The sequence below is a fragment of the Sciurus vulgaris genome (genome assembly GCF_902686455.1).
Source record: "Sciurus vulgaris genome assembly, chromosome: 14".
Lineage (NCBI taxonomy): Eukaryota > Metazoa > Chordata > Mammalia > Rodentia > Sciuridae > Sciurus > Sciurus vulgaris.
The window spans coordinates 58,607,716-58,628,960 of NC_136475.1; the positions used below are offsets into that span (position 1 = coordinate 58,607,716).

Sequence of the window (21,245 nt, forward strand, 5' to 3'; positions counted from 1 at the left end):
ATGCAAAGAATGTACTTTAAAAAAAATGGCAGGTATAACATTAAAATACTCTATTTTCTCTTTCAATAAATATTTTGACTACATCATTAACATACTGAAGTAAACTTTGTTTAAATCAAAGCTTACACATCTCAAACTAATAAAACTATAAAGTATATATAAACCAGAAAGCCTCAAAGTTTCTTAAATGACAGTCTTCACAAAAGGGTGTTAAATTACTGTAGTATTTAAGACAATAGTCTTTACACTTTGTGAAGTATTCACATCTATTCATTAAATTGCTGAAAAAGGCTTCCTGGTCTACCAAGACACATACATTCCCTCAATATTTTCTCTAGCTTTGAATTTGTGCTAACGTATATTTAACTGACCATCTAATATGAACCCTTTACATAATGCCTCAGAAAGTAGCAAAAGAAAAAAAAATATATATATACTAAACTTTACAATATACAAAGGAATCTAAGTTAAGAGAAGTCATGCTGGCTATGAGGACAGGAAAGGCTCAAAGGTGGAAAAAGGGATGTGTCCACCAATAGTTAGCTTTTCCACAAATGCAGGTAATCTGTTTTCTTCTGAATTTGTAAAGTAAAATATTAACTAATTTAGTAATATATTGCACAAATAAATTTCAAAAATACATATTCAAGAAACAGATTCTATTTGGGATGTGAAAGATGAAGATTAATTGTGCTGAGTCAAAACTCTCACTAGGGATCTAGTATAAACTGGAATAGGTTGCAACCAAGTTTCTATTATTTTGATGTAAGGCAAATTTTATGTTAGTTTAAGTCACAGTTATTGAAAAATATGTAACCTCTCTGGGGCTTCCAAATTGTTTTTACTACAGCAAAATTAGTTTATTATTGGGAATATAATTTCTAGTCCACAGGACTTGGAATGACTTTCTCTAACTATGTGGCTATGTGCCATGTTTCTATCTCCACACACCTGAGGAGTGAGAGATCATAATCTCTACAGAAGTCATAATAGCGAGACCATAACTGAAAAGCTGGTCCTCTTGAAAATAACTGCTGAGGTGTATTAGCAAATGGAACGTGACATACTAATCCTGTATAAGAATTAAGTGTAAAATGTTGTACAACTTCTCCCTGGTACACGTTAGTACAGTGCTTACTGTCCTTGTTAGTGAAGAATGTAGTTTAAACATTGCAATTTGTTGGACAAGAGGAAAAAAAAAAAAAAATCAAAGAATTTAAGTAGTTACATATATGAAGACAAATTTTGAAGATCACTATTACAGCTGAGAATAAATTTATTTCTGTAATCTCTTTACTACTTACACTGTGGTAAAAGATTTTTTGTTTGTTTTTGGTGTTTTATTCACTGTCTACAGTAAAAGAGGTTAACTTGATTTAGCCATTCACTGTAGATGTGACATTTATGAAGGAAAAAGTCCAAATAGCTCATCCTACATTAACAAATGAAAAAATTACTGTATTTCAACAGCACCAATTCTATTAAGATAGTTATCTAGAATCAATGACAACTGACATGGAAACAGAACAGAAAATATTAATGCTATTATCCCTGGATAAAAGTCTTGTCAATTAAAAAAAAAAAAAAAAAAAAAAGTCTTGTCAATTGAAAAATATGCACTTGTTATTATTCTTCTCTCTTGTTTTGTCCAAAGAAAATTTAGAAGTTAAAATAAAAACATTTTTCTCTTTAAAAAAAATTCAAGAAAAATTTTATAGTCATAAACACAGCTGAAAGCAGGAAATTAACATCTTGAGCCTGACTGCACTGTGTGTGTGTGTGTGTGTGTGTGTAGCTATGTATACAAATTATAGGAAAAATGAAAATAAAGTCATTGTCTATGACATAGACTGTATCATAAGAATGAACTTTTGCAAAGTTGCTCCCACCATTGTAAAACAAATATGTAACAAATTATAGTATTAGTATCCCTTGTTTTTTCTGCATAATGTAGTCAAACTATATGAATGATATGAAAAAATGTCTCATAAGCAGATTTGTTTAAATACTTAAAATATCTTAGACAATGCTGGAATAGTAATATAAAAATATTTTAGCATGGATAAATGGCACATATAAATATTACACTACCTCCTCAGAAAGTTTTGTGTAAGATCTAATTTTATGAGTTTGAAATCTGAGAATGTATTTTATCTCTAGTTGTGTTAAGCCTTTTTAAATTTACTTGGTATACATTCAATTTTAATTCATACAAAGTTTGGAAAGATTTTTTTTCCTAAATGACCTACCTTCATTTATGTTTTGTTTATTTTTTTTGGTGGTGCTGGGGGATTGAACCCAGGGCCTTGTGCACGCGAGGCAAGCACTCTACCAACTGAACTATATCCCTAGCCCCTTCATTTATGATGACATAATAAGTATTTGAAATGTTTTATTACACTCCATCTGGTTACAAGACTCTCAGAACGCTGTGTATTTAGAAAGCAAATGAAAGATTCTTATTGCAAAAGTATGTCAAAATTAGTGTTACTCCATAACACTCTATGGCTATATCCTCTTTGTGGACAATCTCCACTTAACATAGACAGCTGGTGGTTTGAACTCCAACAGTGGTTGCAAAGCACTTTGGGAAAGAATAAAAGGCCCCAATGAATGCTATGCATCATCCATGAAGTAAAAACACTTTAGATACTTCTGTAATAGGAACTGTAGTCTTCTTAGATGAAATCACATCCCAAAATTGCCTTTTCTAAATCTCAGAACTCTCTGTTGGGATTCTTTATCTATATTACTAATAGGAGTTTTCTAGACATCTAGGATCTTTTCCAATTTATATTCAACTTTGCTCATGTTCAACAAATAATTTAAAATAAAAAATAAGACACAATTAAAAAAAAATCCAAATCTTATCCTACTAGATCGTGTGGCAGGGAAGAGTATATGCAAAAGACATCAAAAATTTTAGTGGGATCAGTAACTATAGTTAATTATAGATTGGAAAAGAAAACAAAATAAAGTTATATAGAGTTGCCACTCTTACATTTTGACATATCAAGAGAAAAGTTTTTTTCCTACAAGGTTAAGACAAAGGCAGGGGATTTTCATATATAACAATTTCTAAATCTTAAAAGGCATTTATCACAAAATTATGCTTTCAGGTCTTTTTATCACACATTTATGATTGGGCATGATCCTTACAGCAATTGTTAATTTTTTTAAAATTAAAAAATAAAAGCGACCAAAAATGTTTAGAAATGAACGAGTAATTGGCACCCCTCCCCACCCTAAAACTAAGTCCATTATGGCTTTGATATCCCTTGTAAAGAATTAAGTAGAAGAGTATTGCCACACTTTAAAATAATTTCACACTCATAAGCATTTCTATTTTTTCCGTTGCTTTTGATTTTGTGTCTTTGCAGTACTTATTAGGGAACCTAGACATGTACGAATTCCAGCAAGGTGGAGCAGAGATCCTGCTGCCTCTTTGAGCTCCTCATCAATTTCTTGACAGGACTGTTTTCGCATCCTTTTACCTGGCTGCCCTTTATGAGAGGTATCTGCACAAGCCTGTGATGCGTAGCCACTGTCTCCAAGAGGATCATCTTCATAATCAACATCTGTGTCTTCTTCACTATGAAATCCTTCACTGCCATCACTTCCCACATGGCTACTCTTTGGGATAAATTCATACACCTCATCCACAGAAGACAAGGAAGACACACTAGATCTGGATGCACAGCGCTGTGCTGCCATGCTGCTTGCACTGTAATTATGATCTTCTTTTGGATCAATGCTGGTGGTGGAAGAATCACTCTCTTGTAATCTTATAGCACTGGGATGATTAAATGCATTACCATAATTCCTCTTTTTTTGCAATGATGTTTTAAGAGGAAGAGGTTTTTCACCTGCGGAAAAGAGAACTTCCATCACTAGGTCAAAATGCATTTGATTGCAAAAACACACCACTAACGAGCAGTAAGTGCCTTACACTAGTAATGTTTAGTAGTCTTTTTTCTTTTTTAACTAGATTATACATTCTATAGGCATTAATCTGAAACATTTAAAAACCACTTAATAGTATGTCTTCACCTTTCCATGGACTATACAATCATTTTGAACTACTTGCACAGAATGTCCCAATATAAATATACCATTGTTTAGCTAACCAAGGTTATAAGTTACCCTTGTTGATATTTAGGTTGTTTCTAATTTTTCACCAGTACAGTGTAATGAAAGTTCTTCTGAATGGCTTTTCTCATGCACATGCAAATAATTTACTAGAAGTGAGAACAAGAAATAGAAGTGCTAAGTAAAAGGATATACATGAAGTTACAATTGGTATTCCCCAAATGCCTTCTGAAATGGTTGTAACAATTAACACCCAACAGTATCTGACAAAGCCTACCAATCATTTTAATTTCTTATACTTTCCTAAACAAAAATAGAATCTTGATATTATTTTATTTTACATTTCCTAATTTCTAGAGAAGTTACACATCCTTTTCACATGGGTATTACCTATATAGTCCCTCATCTGAGACCTACCTATTCATACATGTTGATGACTTTCCTGTTGAACTCTTTTCTTATTTCTTATTTATAGGACCTTTTTATGTAGAGATTGGATATTAATCCTTTGTCTATCACATATTATTTTAAAAAGTGAAAAATATTCTCCCACTATTTTTTTTTTCTTTCAGTGGCACTGGGGACCATATTCAGGGTCTCTACGTGCTAGGCAAGCATTCTACCACTGAGCAACAACCCTAACCCTTCATGCCATTTTTCTTAAAGGTATCTTTTGTTGTCAGAACTCAATACATACTCCCATATTTGCTTATATATACCTTTTATTTTTACTTTTAGCTCCTCAAGCTTATTTTCTAAATATACTATTTTTTCTCCATTTCTTATTCAATGCAAAAATATCTTTCACAGCATTAAATTCAATCTTTTAATTATTCATATAAATTAATGGAAATATAATAAAACAGAAACTAAGTTTTTCAGATGAAAACACAATTTAGTTGGAAAGAAATAATTTGTGCATTCTAAATCAAATCTGAAAATGTTTCATAAAAACAAAAGAAGCATCAGGACTTACATTCTAAAATCCCCTGTTCTAAGGAAGTATTTAAAAGCATCATTGCAGCGGCAGCATCAATATCAGATTCTGAAAAGGGAGGAGTGGTAACATTAATGTTCTTCATAACAGAGGCTATTGTAAGTATTTGCATATACTCAAAAATTAAGATTTTTGTGTATATTCTCCTACTTAAAAAAAAGCAAAAGCATATGTTAAACAAAAATCAGATATTATACATATTATTTTGTAACCTGCTTTTGTTCACTTCAAATTTTGGAATATTTTTGTGAATAGTATTGTGTAAAAGAGAGTGGAGAGGTGCTAGAGGTAAAAGTTCTCTTTATGACAAAGAAAATGACACTTTATTAACATTTTATTAACTTTTGCCCTTAAACACAAACTCAGATAAGAAAATACAGTATTACCTTTTTTTTTAAGCATTTTTATCTTGAATCCTTACCTGTGCTTATCTGCAGTTATGAAATACTACATGAATGGCAATTATCAAGAATACAAGCAGCAATAACTGTTGGTGGGGGAAAAAGATACACTCATATATTGCTGGTGGAACTGCAAATTGGTGCAACCACTATGGAAAGCAGTATTAAGAGCCCTCAGAAAGTTGGATTAAAACCACCATTTTCCCCAGTTATTCCACTGCTTGGTTTATGCCCAAAGGACTTAAAATCAGCATTCTACAGTGATACAGTCACATCAATGTTTGTAGAAGCTCAATTCACATTCATTAAACTATGGAACCAACCTAGGTGCCCTTCAACAGATGGGTAAAAAAAAAAAAAGTGGTATACACACATAATGGAATATTACTCAGCCAAAAAGAACGAAATGATGACGTTTGCTGTTAAATGGACTAGAGACTATCATGCTAAATGAAATAAGCCAATCCCAAAATATCAAAGGTCTAATGTTTTCTCTGATATGCGGATGCTAATTCACAATAAGGGAGGAGGTTTAGGGAAGAATAGAAGTACTTTGGATTAGACAAAGGGGAATGAAGGGAAGGGAATAAGAAAGATAGAATGAATCAGGCATTACTATTCTATGTGTATATATGATTACACAGCCAATGTAATTCTACATCATGTACGACCAGAAGAATGTGAAGTTATACTCCATATATGTATAATACGTCAAAATATATTCTATTATCATGTACAACTAATTAGAATAAAACAAATTTAAAAAATTTTTAAATTTATGAGTAATTTATCTATTAAAATAAAATATAATCATTTATAATTTGCTTTAAAAGTTTTCTTTAAATTATGATTTTGAAATATCATCAAACATGTAATGTGTTTTAAAGCTTTATTTTCTCAAATTACATGCTAAAATTCTTATATACACAGCTTCTACTACATACCAGATACTGGTTGGGATGCATAACACAGCACAGATGAAGTGATTTTCAGTCTACATGACCAAATAGTTACTTATGATAAACAAATTTAAAGAGCAATGTTTTATATAACGTAGGATACAGGCAATGTACTAATGGATCTGGCTCTCTGCTGGTTCTTAGAGGCTCCAGAAAGACCTGATTTTATGCATCTCTTCCCAACTTAGCTTTTAGTGACATCAGGTTAGAAGCTTCAAACTGGCCAACTTGGGTATATTTATACCATGAAAAATCAGGAAATGCTACACATTAGAGCTTTTCTAAGAACCAACCATTAAACACCATTCCACTACTGGCTACAAGCCACTAATGTGTTGTGAAGTTAATTTACTGGATTGTGAACCACATTTTATAAAATTAAGAGAAATAAATGGAACAAAAATGTAAACCTACATTGTGTGTTTTAAGATTAACTACTAAACAATACATATTAACCAAAAGAAAAAAAAAGAAAGAAAAAGAAAGGAAATACTATATTAATTGCATGCTAGTTGCAGAAGATAAAAATATATGTAATTGGTCAGTTTCAGTCATCTGATTCTATAAATACTAACAGAATAATTATTGTAGGAACAAAAATATTAATAATGTTTTTAGTCATAATTATACTTAAACCTTTAAGTACTATAGATTTAAGACTGGTAAAATCAGCAGGTTCTACTACAGAAGTCATTATGCTCTTACATATACTTACGTAAGTTCATCTAAATATTGGTGATATGTTAGTCTGAATAATTAAAGTAAAATGTTATAAACTAAAATGTGAGGCAAAAGTTAGAAATGTTTAGAATTTTTAGCTTTTTAAATAAAGAATAATTTAAAATAAGATCCAGGTATGAATTCTTTCATCCTTAAAGTTGGAAATTTTTATACCATAAAGTTTTTTAATTTACTTGTAGTATCTAATAATGTTATATAGATAATGTAAAACCATGAAGATATTGACTTGTTTGCTTCCCAACTTGATTATAAACTCTTTTAAGATAGGAAATACAATTGGTTTTGGTTTTAATTAATAGGCTCAAGTACCCCTCACACACTGTTATGTGAGGGCACACATACTACAGCTCTTTTCTCTTGATTCATGTCATCTCAATGAGACTATCAGCTTCTGAGTAGGAACTGACTCTTACCTTCTTTTAATTAATTAATTAATTAATTTGCAGCACTGGAAATTGAACCCAGGGGTGCTGTACCACTAAGCTATATTCCTCAATCCTTTTCTTAAAAAATCTGAGACATGGGGCTGGGGAGATAACTCAGTCGGTAGAGTGCCTGCCTTGCAAGCACAAGGCCCTGGGTTCCATCCCTAGCACCGCAAAAAAAAAAATCTGAGACATGGCTGGGTACAGTGGCACATACCTATAATCCCAGAGGCTCAAGAGGTTGAGGCATGAGGATTGTGAATTCAAAGCCAGCCTCAGCAATTTAGCAAGGCCCTAAGAAACTCAGTGAGACCCTGTCTCTAAATAAAAAATACAAAAGTGGGGTTAGGGGGCTAGGGATGTTGGTTAAGTGCCCCTGAGTTCATTTCTTGGTACCAAAAAAAAAAAAAAAAAAAAAAAAGATGGGATTTCACTACTTATTAAAATGGCCTTGAACTTACAATCTTCCTGCCCTGGCTTTCCAAGTTGCTGGAATTACAGGTGTGCTCCACCATGCCATGCTCTGCTCTGAATCTTACTTTCTTTACCATAATGCCTGCTAGGCTCTTGATACATGCATAATGAACAAGTAAGTTATACCTTAGCCCTCTTTTTCTTACATTAAGCTGATTACATTAATTCCAAATTAATTTTGAGTACTTTCTATAAATTTGGCATGTTACAAGTACCAACGAACTTATCTGATCGTTGTGATGTCAGTACTATTAATATTTGTATTTTAAAGATGAGAAAATAGGACACAGAAGGGGATCTCTAGAAATGGAGGTGGGATCTGTACTTCAGCAGTCTGCCTCAGAACACAAGCCTTTGGTTATTAATCCATCATCAGTCTTTAACATTAAATATACAAGATTAGACAGAAATTGTGTAGAAAATGAGAGGATATATGAGAAATTCTCCATTCTGTTATTTATTTAAAAAGTTCGACATCCTATTATGACCCTGGCATCATTCCATGCTGTGAAAATACAGCAGAAAACCAAACAGGACAATCCCTAATCTTATAACACAAAGAAATAATTAAAACAAAGTATGACAGTGATAAATACTAGGGAAAAAAATTAAGTAGAAAGATAGTTATAATTTTAAATATAGAAGTCAGAGAAGGCATCAATAAGAAGGTTAGCAGTAGGGATGAGATATCAGGAAGGTGAGGGGAATATCTGAGGGAAAAGCATTTCAGGCAGAAAGAACAGCAAGTACAAATGATTAGAATCAATGATGCGCAGATGTCACAACCACAAGACTAGGCAAAATAAAGACTTCAGCTTTTCAGAATGAGACTTGAGACAATCTGGTAAAGTTCAGTATTTTTTTTTTTTAATAATTTTTTTAGATGTTGATAGATCTTTATTTTATTCTTTTATTTATATGTGATGCTGAGCATCGAACCCAGTGCCTCACACATGCTAGGCAAGCTCTCTACCACTAAGCCACAACTCCAGCCCCTAAAGTTCAGTATTTTAACATGTCTTTGAAGAAAGAGAACACCTGCTAGCCCATGTTGCTCTGTGAGAAATGGAAAATTACAATTCAAGGAATAGCTTGCACAGCATTAGGCAAAAGTCCTAGCAGAATTCCTGATCCATTAAATTTTCTTTTTATCCAAGATCTGCCTTGTTTCCAATTTAATAAAAAAGGTTGAGGAAGAAAATTTAACATAGAACAGTAATACAATGAGCAACCAGTTATAGGAAATACATCATCTTAAAACAAAACATCTATATAGTTTTTTATTAAAAAATTAGTGTATATTGAACTTGACTTCTTGTAACAAATTTATATTACAATTCAAGGAACATATTTCTGAACTACTGAAAACTGACAAAGAGGCTTATCTTGACAGTGTTAAGAAACCTTTATGAACATCATATCTTTCCTTAGTTTCTGAATTTTTCAACAAATAAGAAAAGTAGGTACTGTTCCTATAACAGTAGAATGATAGCAAAAATGCTCCCAGGTTTATTTCTTATAGAAAATTTATTACAGCAAAATGAATTTGAATTCTATTACACGAAATTAGTTTTGTAAAACTAAACGTTTTTTCTTTTTAAAAAATTATTTTTATTGGAGCATTATTATTATACATAATAGAGGAATTCATTATGTCATATTTGTAAATGTGCATAATACAATTTGACTAATCTCATTCCCTAGGACCTGGACTTTTCCTCCCCTCCTCTCTCTCTTTGATCTGCTTGCTCTACTCTACTGATTTCCCTTCTATCATTACCAGTAGTAGTATATATATATATATACAGTAGCATGTATATATACATACACGCATATATATGTATGAGTCACTGAGGTGTCATTATGCATGGACATAGCATTCTTTGGTAGACACACCATTCCCTAGTATTTTCTGGTGTCCTCCCCTCTTGCTTCCCTCATTCCCCTTGCTCTACTCCATTGCTCGCTCTTATATTTTCCCATCGTTTCTTTGCAAAAGGATTTCAATTAACCCTGGGGGAAAAAAGTTCAAATTCAATATTAAAAATAAATGAGAAAGAAATGACAACAAACACAAACTTAATTAGGTAAGAAAATACAGTATTACTTTTTTTTAAAGCATTTTTTAAAAACTACCAATACGTTAAGCTGTTTGTTCCACTAGTTTGCTTTCACCTTAATTGACACAGAAATTATACTAATTTTCAACCTTAAATTTGATTTGTGCTTAAGCCCTTAACACCATTTCCAACTGTCTCAATGGTATATTTGTTTATAGTATACTAGGTTTTTCCAAAATTTGCTAACCAGAATATGAGTTCCATTTTTGTCTATTTTGTTTACTGATTGTACCCTGGTGCTTAAAACAGTGCTATAGAACAGCTCAGTAATATTTTAAAACAGATGAATTTACCCAAATCCACACCCAGCCAACATCTTGATCAAAAAGTTTTATTTTGCTATATCAGTATGAAAGTCCTGTATCTCCTGCTACCTATTATAACAACACTGTAATATAGATATTGGCACAAAGTTAGCAAGTTGAACAAGAGACAACTATACTTCAAACGAACTGCTATTCAGTTTTGGCTGATAGTGGTTCTAGAGTTCCTAAACCTAACCTCTATTAATCTCAAGGGTTTAATGGTAGTTCCAATGTAATGATCAGAAAAGATGATTCTATGAAGTGAGAGATGAAAGTATAAGGTTTAATACTAGAACCAACAGTAATACTTTGATGATCTTTATAAAACACAAAATGGCTAATGTCACCTTCGTTATTTAAGCTCTTTATCAGCTCCTTCAGTGGCTCATATTTAGTAGGAGGGCAGGCTTTGAAATTAGAATTCCTGGATCTGAATCCCTCTGTCATTTACTAATTTGTGTGACTTGAGAAAGTTAGTTAATCTCTTCAAAGTTTAGTTTTCTAATTTGTAAATAAGGGGTAAGAATACCTTAAAGGATTGTTATAGGTAATGAATGAGATAATGCATACAAAGCATAACGGTAAATCACAGAATCTCTGCAGTTAGAAGTTCAAACTCTTCATCATGTTAAAAAAACTCTTCTTAAACTTCTGCCTCCTTTGCTTCACCCATGCTAAAAGATCATGTCTACCTGCTCCTCTCCTATGCTCCTAGGCTTCAGTCACACCAATAAACCTGCCAGACAAGATTCCCAGCAACTGCCAGACCACTTTCTCTATTGCCATGATTCTGCCAAGCTGGCATATCCTCCTCCAAACCAATACTCATGGAAGTTAAGTATCCACCCAACTTTTGAGGCCTGACTTAAGTCTTACACTTTCTTCTCTAAGATGCTGTTTCTGCCCTCCCTCTAAACCTAATTTGTCTCTCATTACCTTTCCCGGCAGGGTACTCTGTATAAATCTAGTCAACCTTCTCCAATTAATCTGTATGTTTTCTAAGAACAGGGCCAGAGTCTCTCATCTCTGCATATCCCAAAGAATCTTCTACAATGCCTGGCAGGATGAAGGAGCTCAATAATCGCTTGTTATGAAAATTCAAACTTCTCTCTAGAAGTAACAGAAAAAGAGAAGAGCAAATTTTCTCAAAAATATGTGAATATGCCCCAAAACAACCAGACTGAGATATAAATTTTCTTAAGTATCTGTAGGGTCTTATGTTTTTCTCCTTAAAACCTGTGAGACATTAATATTCTATTCCAGAATGGCCCTGCAGTTGTTTTAAAACCTAACATACCAACTCCCCCACTTAGTTAATTATGATTAGGGGACTAGGCCCAAGACTTCTGAGTGTAGAAAAGAAAGGAAGGAAGATGTTAGCAGTACTGAAGAGGTGATGAATAATATGTATAAGTCATCAGATGAAGAAGAAATACCTATTCATTGTTATGAATATGTTATGGTAGTTCCAAAACTATGGCTGAAACTAGTAGGAGAAACTTGTGGAGATGTCTACTGCCCAAAGGAAGAAAGAAACTGAATTTGGATAGAATGGAACAAGTGTAAGAAGAGATGTTAAGTAAGCCCAAGAATCCACAAAGAATATGTTCTCAACATGTATCTGTGAACTGAGCTTAAGAGTAAAGAGTCAGCATTTATTGAGGCAATAAAGAGATAAGGCAGTTTCAGCAGTATCTAAATGTAAAGAGAAACCACATTTACCCACAAAGTAAAAGGAAAACAGAAGCCTGCAAAGGCAAAACATTATCCAAAACCAATTCCCTATCCACTTGACTTCTTGCAGAGTTCTCTAAAGCTTTTTCATCTTACCCCTCCCATATTTTTACAGTCATCAGCACAATGCTATTAAGGCTCAGCTTCGTATAGTCTGAAAGAGCAAAAATGTCTTTGGTACACAGAAAGGCTTTAGTCTGAGAATTTTTATTTTTAAAGGTCATGTAAATGTCTCAAGGCATCAAAGCAACAATGTTATAAAAACTTATTTTAATGTACTACTAATCTATAATATTAATTATGAGCAGGAAAACAAATCCCTTGTTCAAATTTTTAATTTTTTTAATAATTAATAAAAACTTTTTAAAAGTCAACTTAGCTTCCTAATTAAAACTCTTCACACTTAAATAAACTATTAAAGAAATATTCTGAACTATATTCTAATTTAGGGGATGGCAAACTTCTTCAGTAAAGCAAATACTTTATGCTTTGCATAAAGCATAATCAAGGAGGCAAAACCAAGGATACAATGGGTCTCTGTTACAACTATTTAATTCTGTTAAAGCAAATTTTTGTGTCCTGAAATGCTGTTGTTATTTTTATTTCCGCCCCCCGCAACCATTTTATAAATGTAAAGCCATCATTAGGTCATGAACTGCACAAAAAACAGGTAGATATAACTCTATTAAAGATATTACTAAGAAATTTAACCCCATTTTCAAGGAAAAATACACATAAAAGTAAATGATGTTAAAAAGTAAGCCCAAGAATCCACAAAGAATATGTTCTCAACATGTATTTGTGAACTGAGCTTAAGAGTAAAGAGTCAGCATTTATTGAGGCAATAAAAATATAAGGCAGTTTCAGGAGTATCTAAAAGTAATAAAAACCATACACACTAGGCTGGAGTTGTGGCTCAGTGATAGAGCACTTGCCTAGTGTGTGAGAAGCACTAGGTTTGATTCTCAGTACCACATAAAAATAAATGAATAAAATTAAGGTCTATGAACATCTAAAAAACAACAACAACAAAAAAACCCCAAAACAAAACAATAACAAAAACTATACACACACTGAGTCTACTGTTAGGAGAAAAAAAATGTGTATGTGTATGTATATGTATGTGTATGTATATGTATATGTATGTATATGTATACACACATCATACATAGAAATGTGTGTATATATGTACATATATAATAAAAGACTAAAGGAATTATATAAAAATGTTAACAATAGAATAAAGGGTGACTTTTATCTTCTATTATATGTTTTAATTCCTAAATCTTCTATAATTAACATATAATTTATAATTAGAAAAAAATAAGCCAAAAAAATCCTGAATTTTGACCAGTTTGTGTGTGTGTGTGTTTTTTTTAATTTAAAAGACTGATCTTTACACTGACCTTTGAGGGTTCGCACCTGGTTCTGCTTGAAAACAGAGCTTAGGTAGTGAGGTGATAAAGAACCACTGAAAGATAAAAAGAAGACACAAACATGCTAAATTTAGTTTGCTTATCATAGAACTTAGTCACAAACAAAACCATAAAAAACAGGTTTTTACCTTGTAATTTTTGCTAATAATACTCAATTTAGGAAGAATCTGCCAGAGCATAAAGTACATACTACCAATGTTGGTACCCTATCACTATTAAATCATAATTATTTGGGTGCCCTTAGACCAAATAATTAATCTTTTAGTTTCTTCATCTGTAAAATAGGAAAATCTCTTACACAAAGTTGTTGGGCAAATTAAATAAGAACAATGCATTTAAAAGGCCTGGAACAGGGCTAGAGTTGTGGGTCAGTGGTAGAGCGCTTGCCTAGCAAGTGTGAGGCACTGTTCCATCCTCAGCACCACATGAAAAAAATAAATATATAAAAAATTGAGGTTATTATGTGCAACTACAACTAAACATTTTTTTAAATACCTGGAATAGTAGATAATACATAAGTTATTATTTGGTTTTGTAATATGTGTATTTTTTACATATGTTTGATACAATATTAACATGGTTATTACCACAAAAATCAAAACATTTAGTAAAACAAGTGTTAAAGGAAGACTAATGATACCAGTTAAGTTCCTGATTTTATTGTTTATTTATTTTTGTTTTATAAATTTTTTTTTAGTTATAGATGGACATAATACTTTTGCTTTACTCTTATGTGGTGCTGAGGATCAAACCCAGCGCTTTCCAAGGCAAGCGCTCTACCACTGAGTGACAACCCCAGTCCCCCTGATTTTATTAAGAAATATCAATATTAATTAAACTTTCTCTGTTGGCGGAGAAAGACACACAGGTGGGTTTTTTTTCTGCCCATTCCAAAAATTAAAATATTTTTTGGGAAAACTACTTCTGTTCTTTGGACTTTCTGACAGTTTAAAACAATCTGTTTTGTTAATGGAATGAAAAGTTTATTTCCTTCCTATTCAGCTTTTACATACACTGTATTTCATCCTCTTCCTCAGATTTATGAACTTTAACATGGGAGGGCTATATGAAAGTCTGTCAGATGGACAAAAAAGGAGAAAATATTTCATTTTACATTAAGGTTTTAAAGTTAAAGATTTATAATCTCTCTGCTACCAGTTAACCTATTTTTAAATCACAAAACCACCTTTGTTTAACATCTGAAGTTATAAGGCTAAAAATTATAAAAATGAAAATGCAACATCAAAGGCCCAGTAAAATGCATTTGTGATGGTTTACAAAAAATAGTGCTAATTCTCCCACTTTTTTTATTCTTATTTTTAAAAAGCATAGTTAGATGAAAAACAAATGAACATAAACAGGACTTTTCATTATTTCCTAAAGTATAACTTAACCAGAACACCTCATAAGCACCAACATTATCTAATGATGAAGAAAATAACTCACAAATTAAGGATACAAGCACTGATAACTTCTTTTCTAGGTTTTATGTCATGAGGACAAATCAATCCATAGTTTCTTTTAAAATGATTCATCTAATCTTCAAATATGATAAAAACTTAAAATCTCAATTGGTGTGCAATTATTAGCATTTAAACTTTAGTTTTCCTATTCTTTTACAGTATTCAGTTATAACCACTCTTCTACAAGTTATCTAAAATATTTTAAGAATTCAAATGAACCATTATATGAAATATTGATACTGTTACATCTCAGAGTTCACTATAAAGTATTCCCTATACATGTGTTTGAAATTTTGATTTATTATATCATTAAAAACCTTTTTAAAGTTTTCAAAATACAAGTTAAACATCATAGACTACTACTAAAGTAGTAGTTTAAATAACAGTATTATTAAAGTAGTGTTTAAATAACACCAGATATTTCCTCACAAACAAATATTCTATGTACACAATAGAATTTTAAAAGATTCTGAAGACTTCCTTAGGAAAGGGAAACAAAATCAGATTTAAGGAGGTCACATTATTTTCAGATTTAATTTAAAAAGAGAAAGCTAGGGGGCCGGGGCTGTAGTTCAGTGGTAGAGCACTTGCCTCACACGTGTGAAGCACTGGGTTGGATCCTAACCACATAAAAATAAATAAATAAATAAATATGAAGTGTTCATCTACAACTTCAAAAAGAGAGAGAGAGAAAGTGGGGTTACTACTTTGTTTTCTCATAGTACTGGGCATTAAACTCAGGGCTGCTCTACTAATGAGCTACATCCTCAAATCTTTTTCATTTTGTGATGATCTTGCTAAATTGCCCAGAGTGGCCTCAAATTTGCCATCCTCCTGCCTCAGCTCGAGTAGCTATGTTTATAGATGTATGTCACAGTGCCTGCCATAACTGGGTTTAAAAATAAAAGCCAAGGGAAATTATAAGGAAATACATTATAATTACTTTTATCAAAGGTGGAAACCCTCAAAAAATTATTTTACTTGCCATTTAAAATTTTAGAATTAACATAATTTTAAATTTAAAAATGCTATTAAAGAGAAAAAAACTTAAAACAGGAACTTTAAATATGTATATAAAAATGTTAATCATCTTATTTAAAAATTTTTAAAAATATTTTCAGTTTTCTATGTCCTATGGTCTGAGTAATATTGCAAACAAAATGATTTAACCTTTTTGTAAATAAAATTATAAGTTTCTTTATAATTTACTCATGATGTATTGTACTGACTATATTTCTGATATAGTTCTCAATTATTCATTTTCTTGTTTTCTACGAACAAATTCAAACATAAGTAAACATAAATGCCTTCGGTTAATGTCATATACAGATACTTCTCTATACAATTATAGAGAACTATAACTTTGTTAAGTTTCTCCAGCTCACACAATAAAACCATCTAACTCACCACTGACAGTTACGAGGCTCTGAGGAAAAAGGTTGCTTCTTCAGTGCCTGCATAAGATTAGGTTTATATTCTGGATCAACACACCATAAAGAACCTTTGCCATTAACCTAGAATAAAATGCACATGAATTAGTAACACAGAACTTTGAAACATACACAATCAGTGTCAGAATGTTTTTAATAATATTGTGGAGGGGAACCCTCCAGTATCTTTTGAGTACAATACAAAAGTTGAAATGAGTTTGCTATGCATGATTGTAGAACGCATGTGATGTACAAAATTTCCTCTAACTCACAATACTAGAGAGTTTCAAATTTATTATCTAGTTTTCTGTTTTGTTTTGTTGTTGTACTATGAGTTGAAGACTGGGGCACAGACCACTGAACCACATCGCTACCCCTTTTTATTTCTTATTTTGAGACAAGGTCTCCCTAAGTAGCTTTAGGTCCTTGCTAAGTTGATGAAGCTGGCCATGAACTTGTGATCTTTCTGCCTCGGCCTCCAGAGTTGCTGAGATTACAGGTGTACTTATATCATAATTTTTATAGAATAATGGCATAATGAAAAACACATGGTTCCACAAATTTAAAAACTGAGAAGTAAGGGCTAGACTGCAGCTTAGTGATAAGAATGCTTGCCTAATGTTTGAGGCCTTGGGTTCCATCCCCATCACCAGAAAAAGAAAACAAACATAAAATGGAAAAGACTGAGATCCCAATCACTGCCTATTGATTGGCTATGAGACACTGGACAGATATTTTAATCTCTGAGAATCAGACCTCTCATCGCATTTTATCCACAAACAAAACACCAATCCAGGCCACTTCACTGAGGTGTGCTAAGATTCAAATAAGGTAATTTATTTGAATGTGTAGGTGACACAGTTGTAAAATAAGTGGGTTATTCCAAACTTGGCATATAGAAAGGGCTTACTGAATATTGGCTAAATAACATTATATTCTTATTCCTTTACTTTCCAGAGATAGATTTTAACAAAACCAACAATAAGAACAAAAATAAATTGATTTGGATCATTAGACAAAAATTAGGTGATAAAGAACTAGGATAAAATAAATTTAGAAAGGAAAACAAAAATCTCCTGTCTGTGGAAAGATACAATTGAGTGTAAGGCATTTTTAAACATTCCAGCAATTTAAATACATAGGAAAAGAAAAACTAGAAATATCCTATCACACTGTCATATAGAAAGGAACGTATTAGATTATCAGATCAATCTTTCTGGTATTCAGTAGCAAGATACCACATAAACTACATGAAATAAGTATGATTTTTGGTTAAGAAAAGTTTTACAAATGTATTTTTGGATTACGTGATGAAATTTAAATATATATTTGATCATGTGGTCCAAACGATAATTGTGCTTTGAGGAATGGAAATAAAACTGTAAAATGTTAGTACCTAAAATACCCTTTGTTCCAAAACCAATTCAGTTTCATTAATAATAAATAAAGATATGCATGGAGCCAGGTACAGTGGTAGGTGTCGCCTGTAGGTCCAGCGACCTGGGAGACAGGCAGAAGGATCACTTGACCCCAAGAGTTAGAGACCAGCCTGGGCAACATAGGGAGACCCGCCTCAAAAATAAATAAATAAATAAATTAATTAATTAAATTTTAAAAAAGATATGCAGGCATTATTTTTCATACACTGAATGAGACAATTCTTTTAGTATTTCTAGTCATGTTCTACCTTGTTAATCCACTCCTAGAACAATTTAGTTTAAGTCTACTTTTCAAATTCTATTGTGAGAGCACTGCAAATTGTTTTTTATCACAGTAGAATTACTATTTCCTTGAAAAGCAAATTGCAAGACATGGTACTGAAAACATGCAGGTTCAGGGCAGTTAAGTATCCTGAGTACAGTTGCAAATAACACTCTGGTTTATGTTACCATGGCAGCACTTCCTTTCACTGGGACTGTTCACCAACTATTGGTAACAAAATAAAACTATGTATTTGCTAATCTATGTTTTAGAGTCAGTGTGCAAAAAGGAACTAATTTTAAACTAACTCTTGCTTAAAAACTGATTCTAATTTTGCTTGCATGATGGAACACAAGAGACTTAGAAGTTAAGTACTGCTTTTAAACTAAAAGTGTCTATAAAAATTAATCTTTTGTGCAATGTAAACCGGAAATATGCATTCTCTCATTTACTGTTTTGCGTACTGGAACTCTAAGGCTTCTGAATTTATTGGTAGAAAACCACTGAAGTTTCTCAAGAAATGAGGAACATATCAAAGGTTGAACTTAAAACTATTTATCGTAAAGGAAGTTTTAAAGAATAAATTGAGAGATGCAATGTTTACTATTCCTGAAATGTTTTTATGTTCCTGACTGACTTGTCTACCTCTTCTGGGGTTTTTACAAGCACTGAACTAAAAAGAATTAACTGATTAACAAACCAGGCAAAATTTTAATTCCATGTTTCTAAACTGAAATCTCAATTGTAATGTTTTAGTTGGGTTTTATAAATTTTTAGACAAACCAATATATTATTTAGATGGTAATGTTTAACACATAAAGCTCAAATTAAACCAAGCCAAAAACACTACCATGTCTACCTTTTGTGATTTTAAAGTTCTGAGACAGGACACAAATGAATTAGATCTGCTTTTTTTTTTTTTTTTTTCCCCAAAGTAATTATGGTATTGATGATATGAGAAAAAAATCTAATCAGCACCTTTATGGTTGGTATGATCACTACCATTGGTTCTAGACTTGTTATCTTGCCTTCTTTTGGTAACAACCATCTTTAGATAGCAGTTAATGATCAGAAAAGTGCTGTCAAGATTGCCAAATTCAATTTCATCATTTAATGGACGTAAGAATAAGTTACTTGTCTTCCACAGATTGAAAAAAACCCTGTTAGTTCGAGATACTAACTCAAAAAGGATTTCATAAATTTAAAGAAGTTGACATGCATTCCCCATTGTCTATGAAAGTATCCCCTTTTTTAAACAAAGTGATCTATTGATTTTTATGAACATCATCATCTATAAATTCCTTCTCTCCTACCCTGTCTTGTGATAGTTTCCCAATTTTTGTTCCAGTATATTATAATTTCTGTATTTATCCTATTTTTTTTTTAATTATAAAATGATTTCTCCTTTTCTTGATCAAACTACCCATACTCTGGGCACATATATCCTTTCCCATTCTCTAGTTCTTACTTCCTTGATTCCTTAATTTATATGTCCCTGGTTACTAATAAAATGAACATCTTTGCATGTATATTGACCATTCATATTTCCCCTCTGTGAAATACCTGTTCATATTCTTGCTCATATTTATATTAGGTTTTCTTTTTCTTATTGAAATTACATTAATTTCTTAAATGTAGTGGTATACTGCTAGTTGTAAACAACTCTTTTCTACTCCAAATAATGACAAGATGTTGGTAGCTTAAAATTAGCCATGATAGCAATATTTTTACCATAGAAATCTGGATAAGCTAAATCTCTGATCCCCAGTCAACTGTTAAATATCATTAATTATATCTATTATATCTATATCTATATATACATACATATATATATAATATTCCTAATTTTTTGGATGCTAACTTGTCTCTTCTTAGCATTTAAGCATTCTGCAACACTGAACATAGTTGATCATTCATACTTAAAACATCTTCCTTGGCTTCTGTTATATCACACCTTACCTAGATTCTCCTCAATGCTGATGACCTTCAAATTTAGCACTTTAATCTCACTGTATAACTTATATTCCTATCCCATACTTTGAATTCTAAATACCTAGAACTGTTACTTTTATTGGCAGGGGGTGGGGGATATTGTTGGGGATTGAACCTAGGGCCCTGGCACATGCCAATCAAATGCTGTATCAAGGAGCTGTACCCCTCAGGCTTTTTTGAAACAGGGTCTCGCTGAGTTGCCCAAGCTGATCTTGAACTTTCAATCTTCCTGCCTCAGTCTTCCCAGTATTACAGGCATGAGCGAACCATGCCTGGCATAAACAGTTACCTGCCATAAATATGAATGCAACAGTTCCAAAAGTAGAAAAGAATTAATCAATATAATTCAATAATAAAATTTAATGGTGCATTTTGTAAAACACATCCAAAATTTCTAACACTAAAATAAAATTTACACTAATCTCTAATTTCCTCCCCTACTTAAAAATCCCATTTCAAGAAAATCCTTTCACTTAAAAAATTACCATAGCAAGTTTTTAAAAAACATTTTACTATATATATATATTTCTCAGATATTTTATATATAGAAACCATTTTTACCCAGTAGAATATTTTAAAATTGATTTTGTAAAAGGAAGAAAGAACAAGAATTTTAATCTAGTGGAAAATTAGGTAAACCACATATTGTAATTAGAATATTGCTAGAAACTTAGAAAAGGAAAATATTACAATAGTCCTTAACATTTAAACCATTAAGGGCAGACAGACTGCTATATGAAATACCAAACATCTCCTATTAACCCTACCTAGCAATCTCACATAGTGCACGTACTCATACATTCTACTAAATTATACATATGTTAACTGAGCCTTACTAGGCTCAGTTATTAGTTACTGAGGTTGACACTACTTGCTAAAGACATAAAAATGAAGACATGGATCTTATCCTCAAAGAAAATATTCACAATCTAGCAAAGAGAAACAGTGAACAGTGAATACTCTGGTTGCTTTGGAACT

The 21,245-nt window shown here is 32.0% G+C and overlaps 1 protein-coding gene across 6 annotated transcripts in view; it reads right to left on the reverse strand.

Annotated features, from left to right (window-relative positions):
- Window positions 1-1,594: 1,594 nt before the first annotated feature.
- Window positions 1,595-21,245, reverse strand: part of FOXN2 (forkhead box N2) — a 57,782-nt gene continuing 38,131 nt past the window's right edge. For all 6 annotated transcript variants that reach the window (XM_079111640.1, XM_079111636.1, XM_079111635.1 and 3 more), the window contains 4 exons: window positions 16,552-16,658; window positions 13,652-13,716; window positions 5,066-5,134; window positions 1,595-3,866 (listed from right to left, as the gene is read on the reverse strand). In XM_079111640.1, coding sequence (XP_078967766.1) covers window positions 3,343-3,866; window positions 5,066-5,134; window positions 13,652-13,716; window positions 16,552-16,658 — 765 coding nt within the window. In that variant the 3' untranslated portion in view covers window positions 1,595-3,342. The remainder of the gene's footprint in view (window positions 3,867-5,065; window positions 5,135-13,651; window positions 13,717-16,551; window positions 16,659-21,245) is intronic.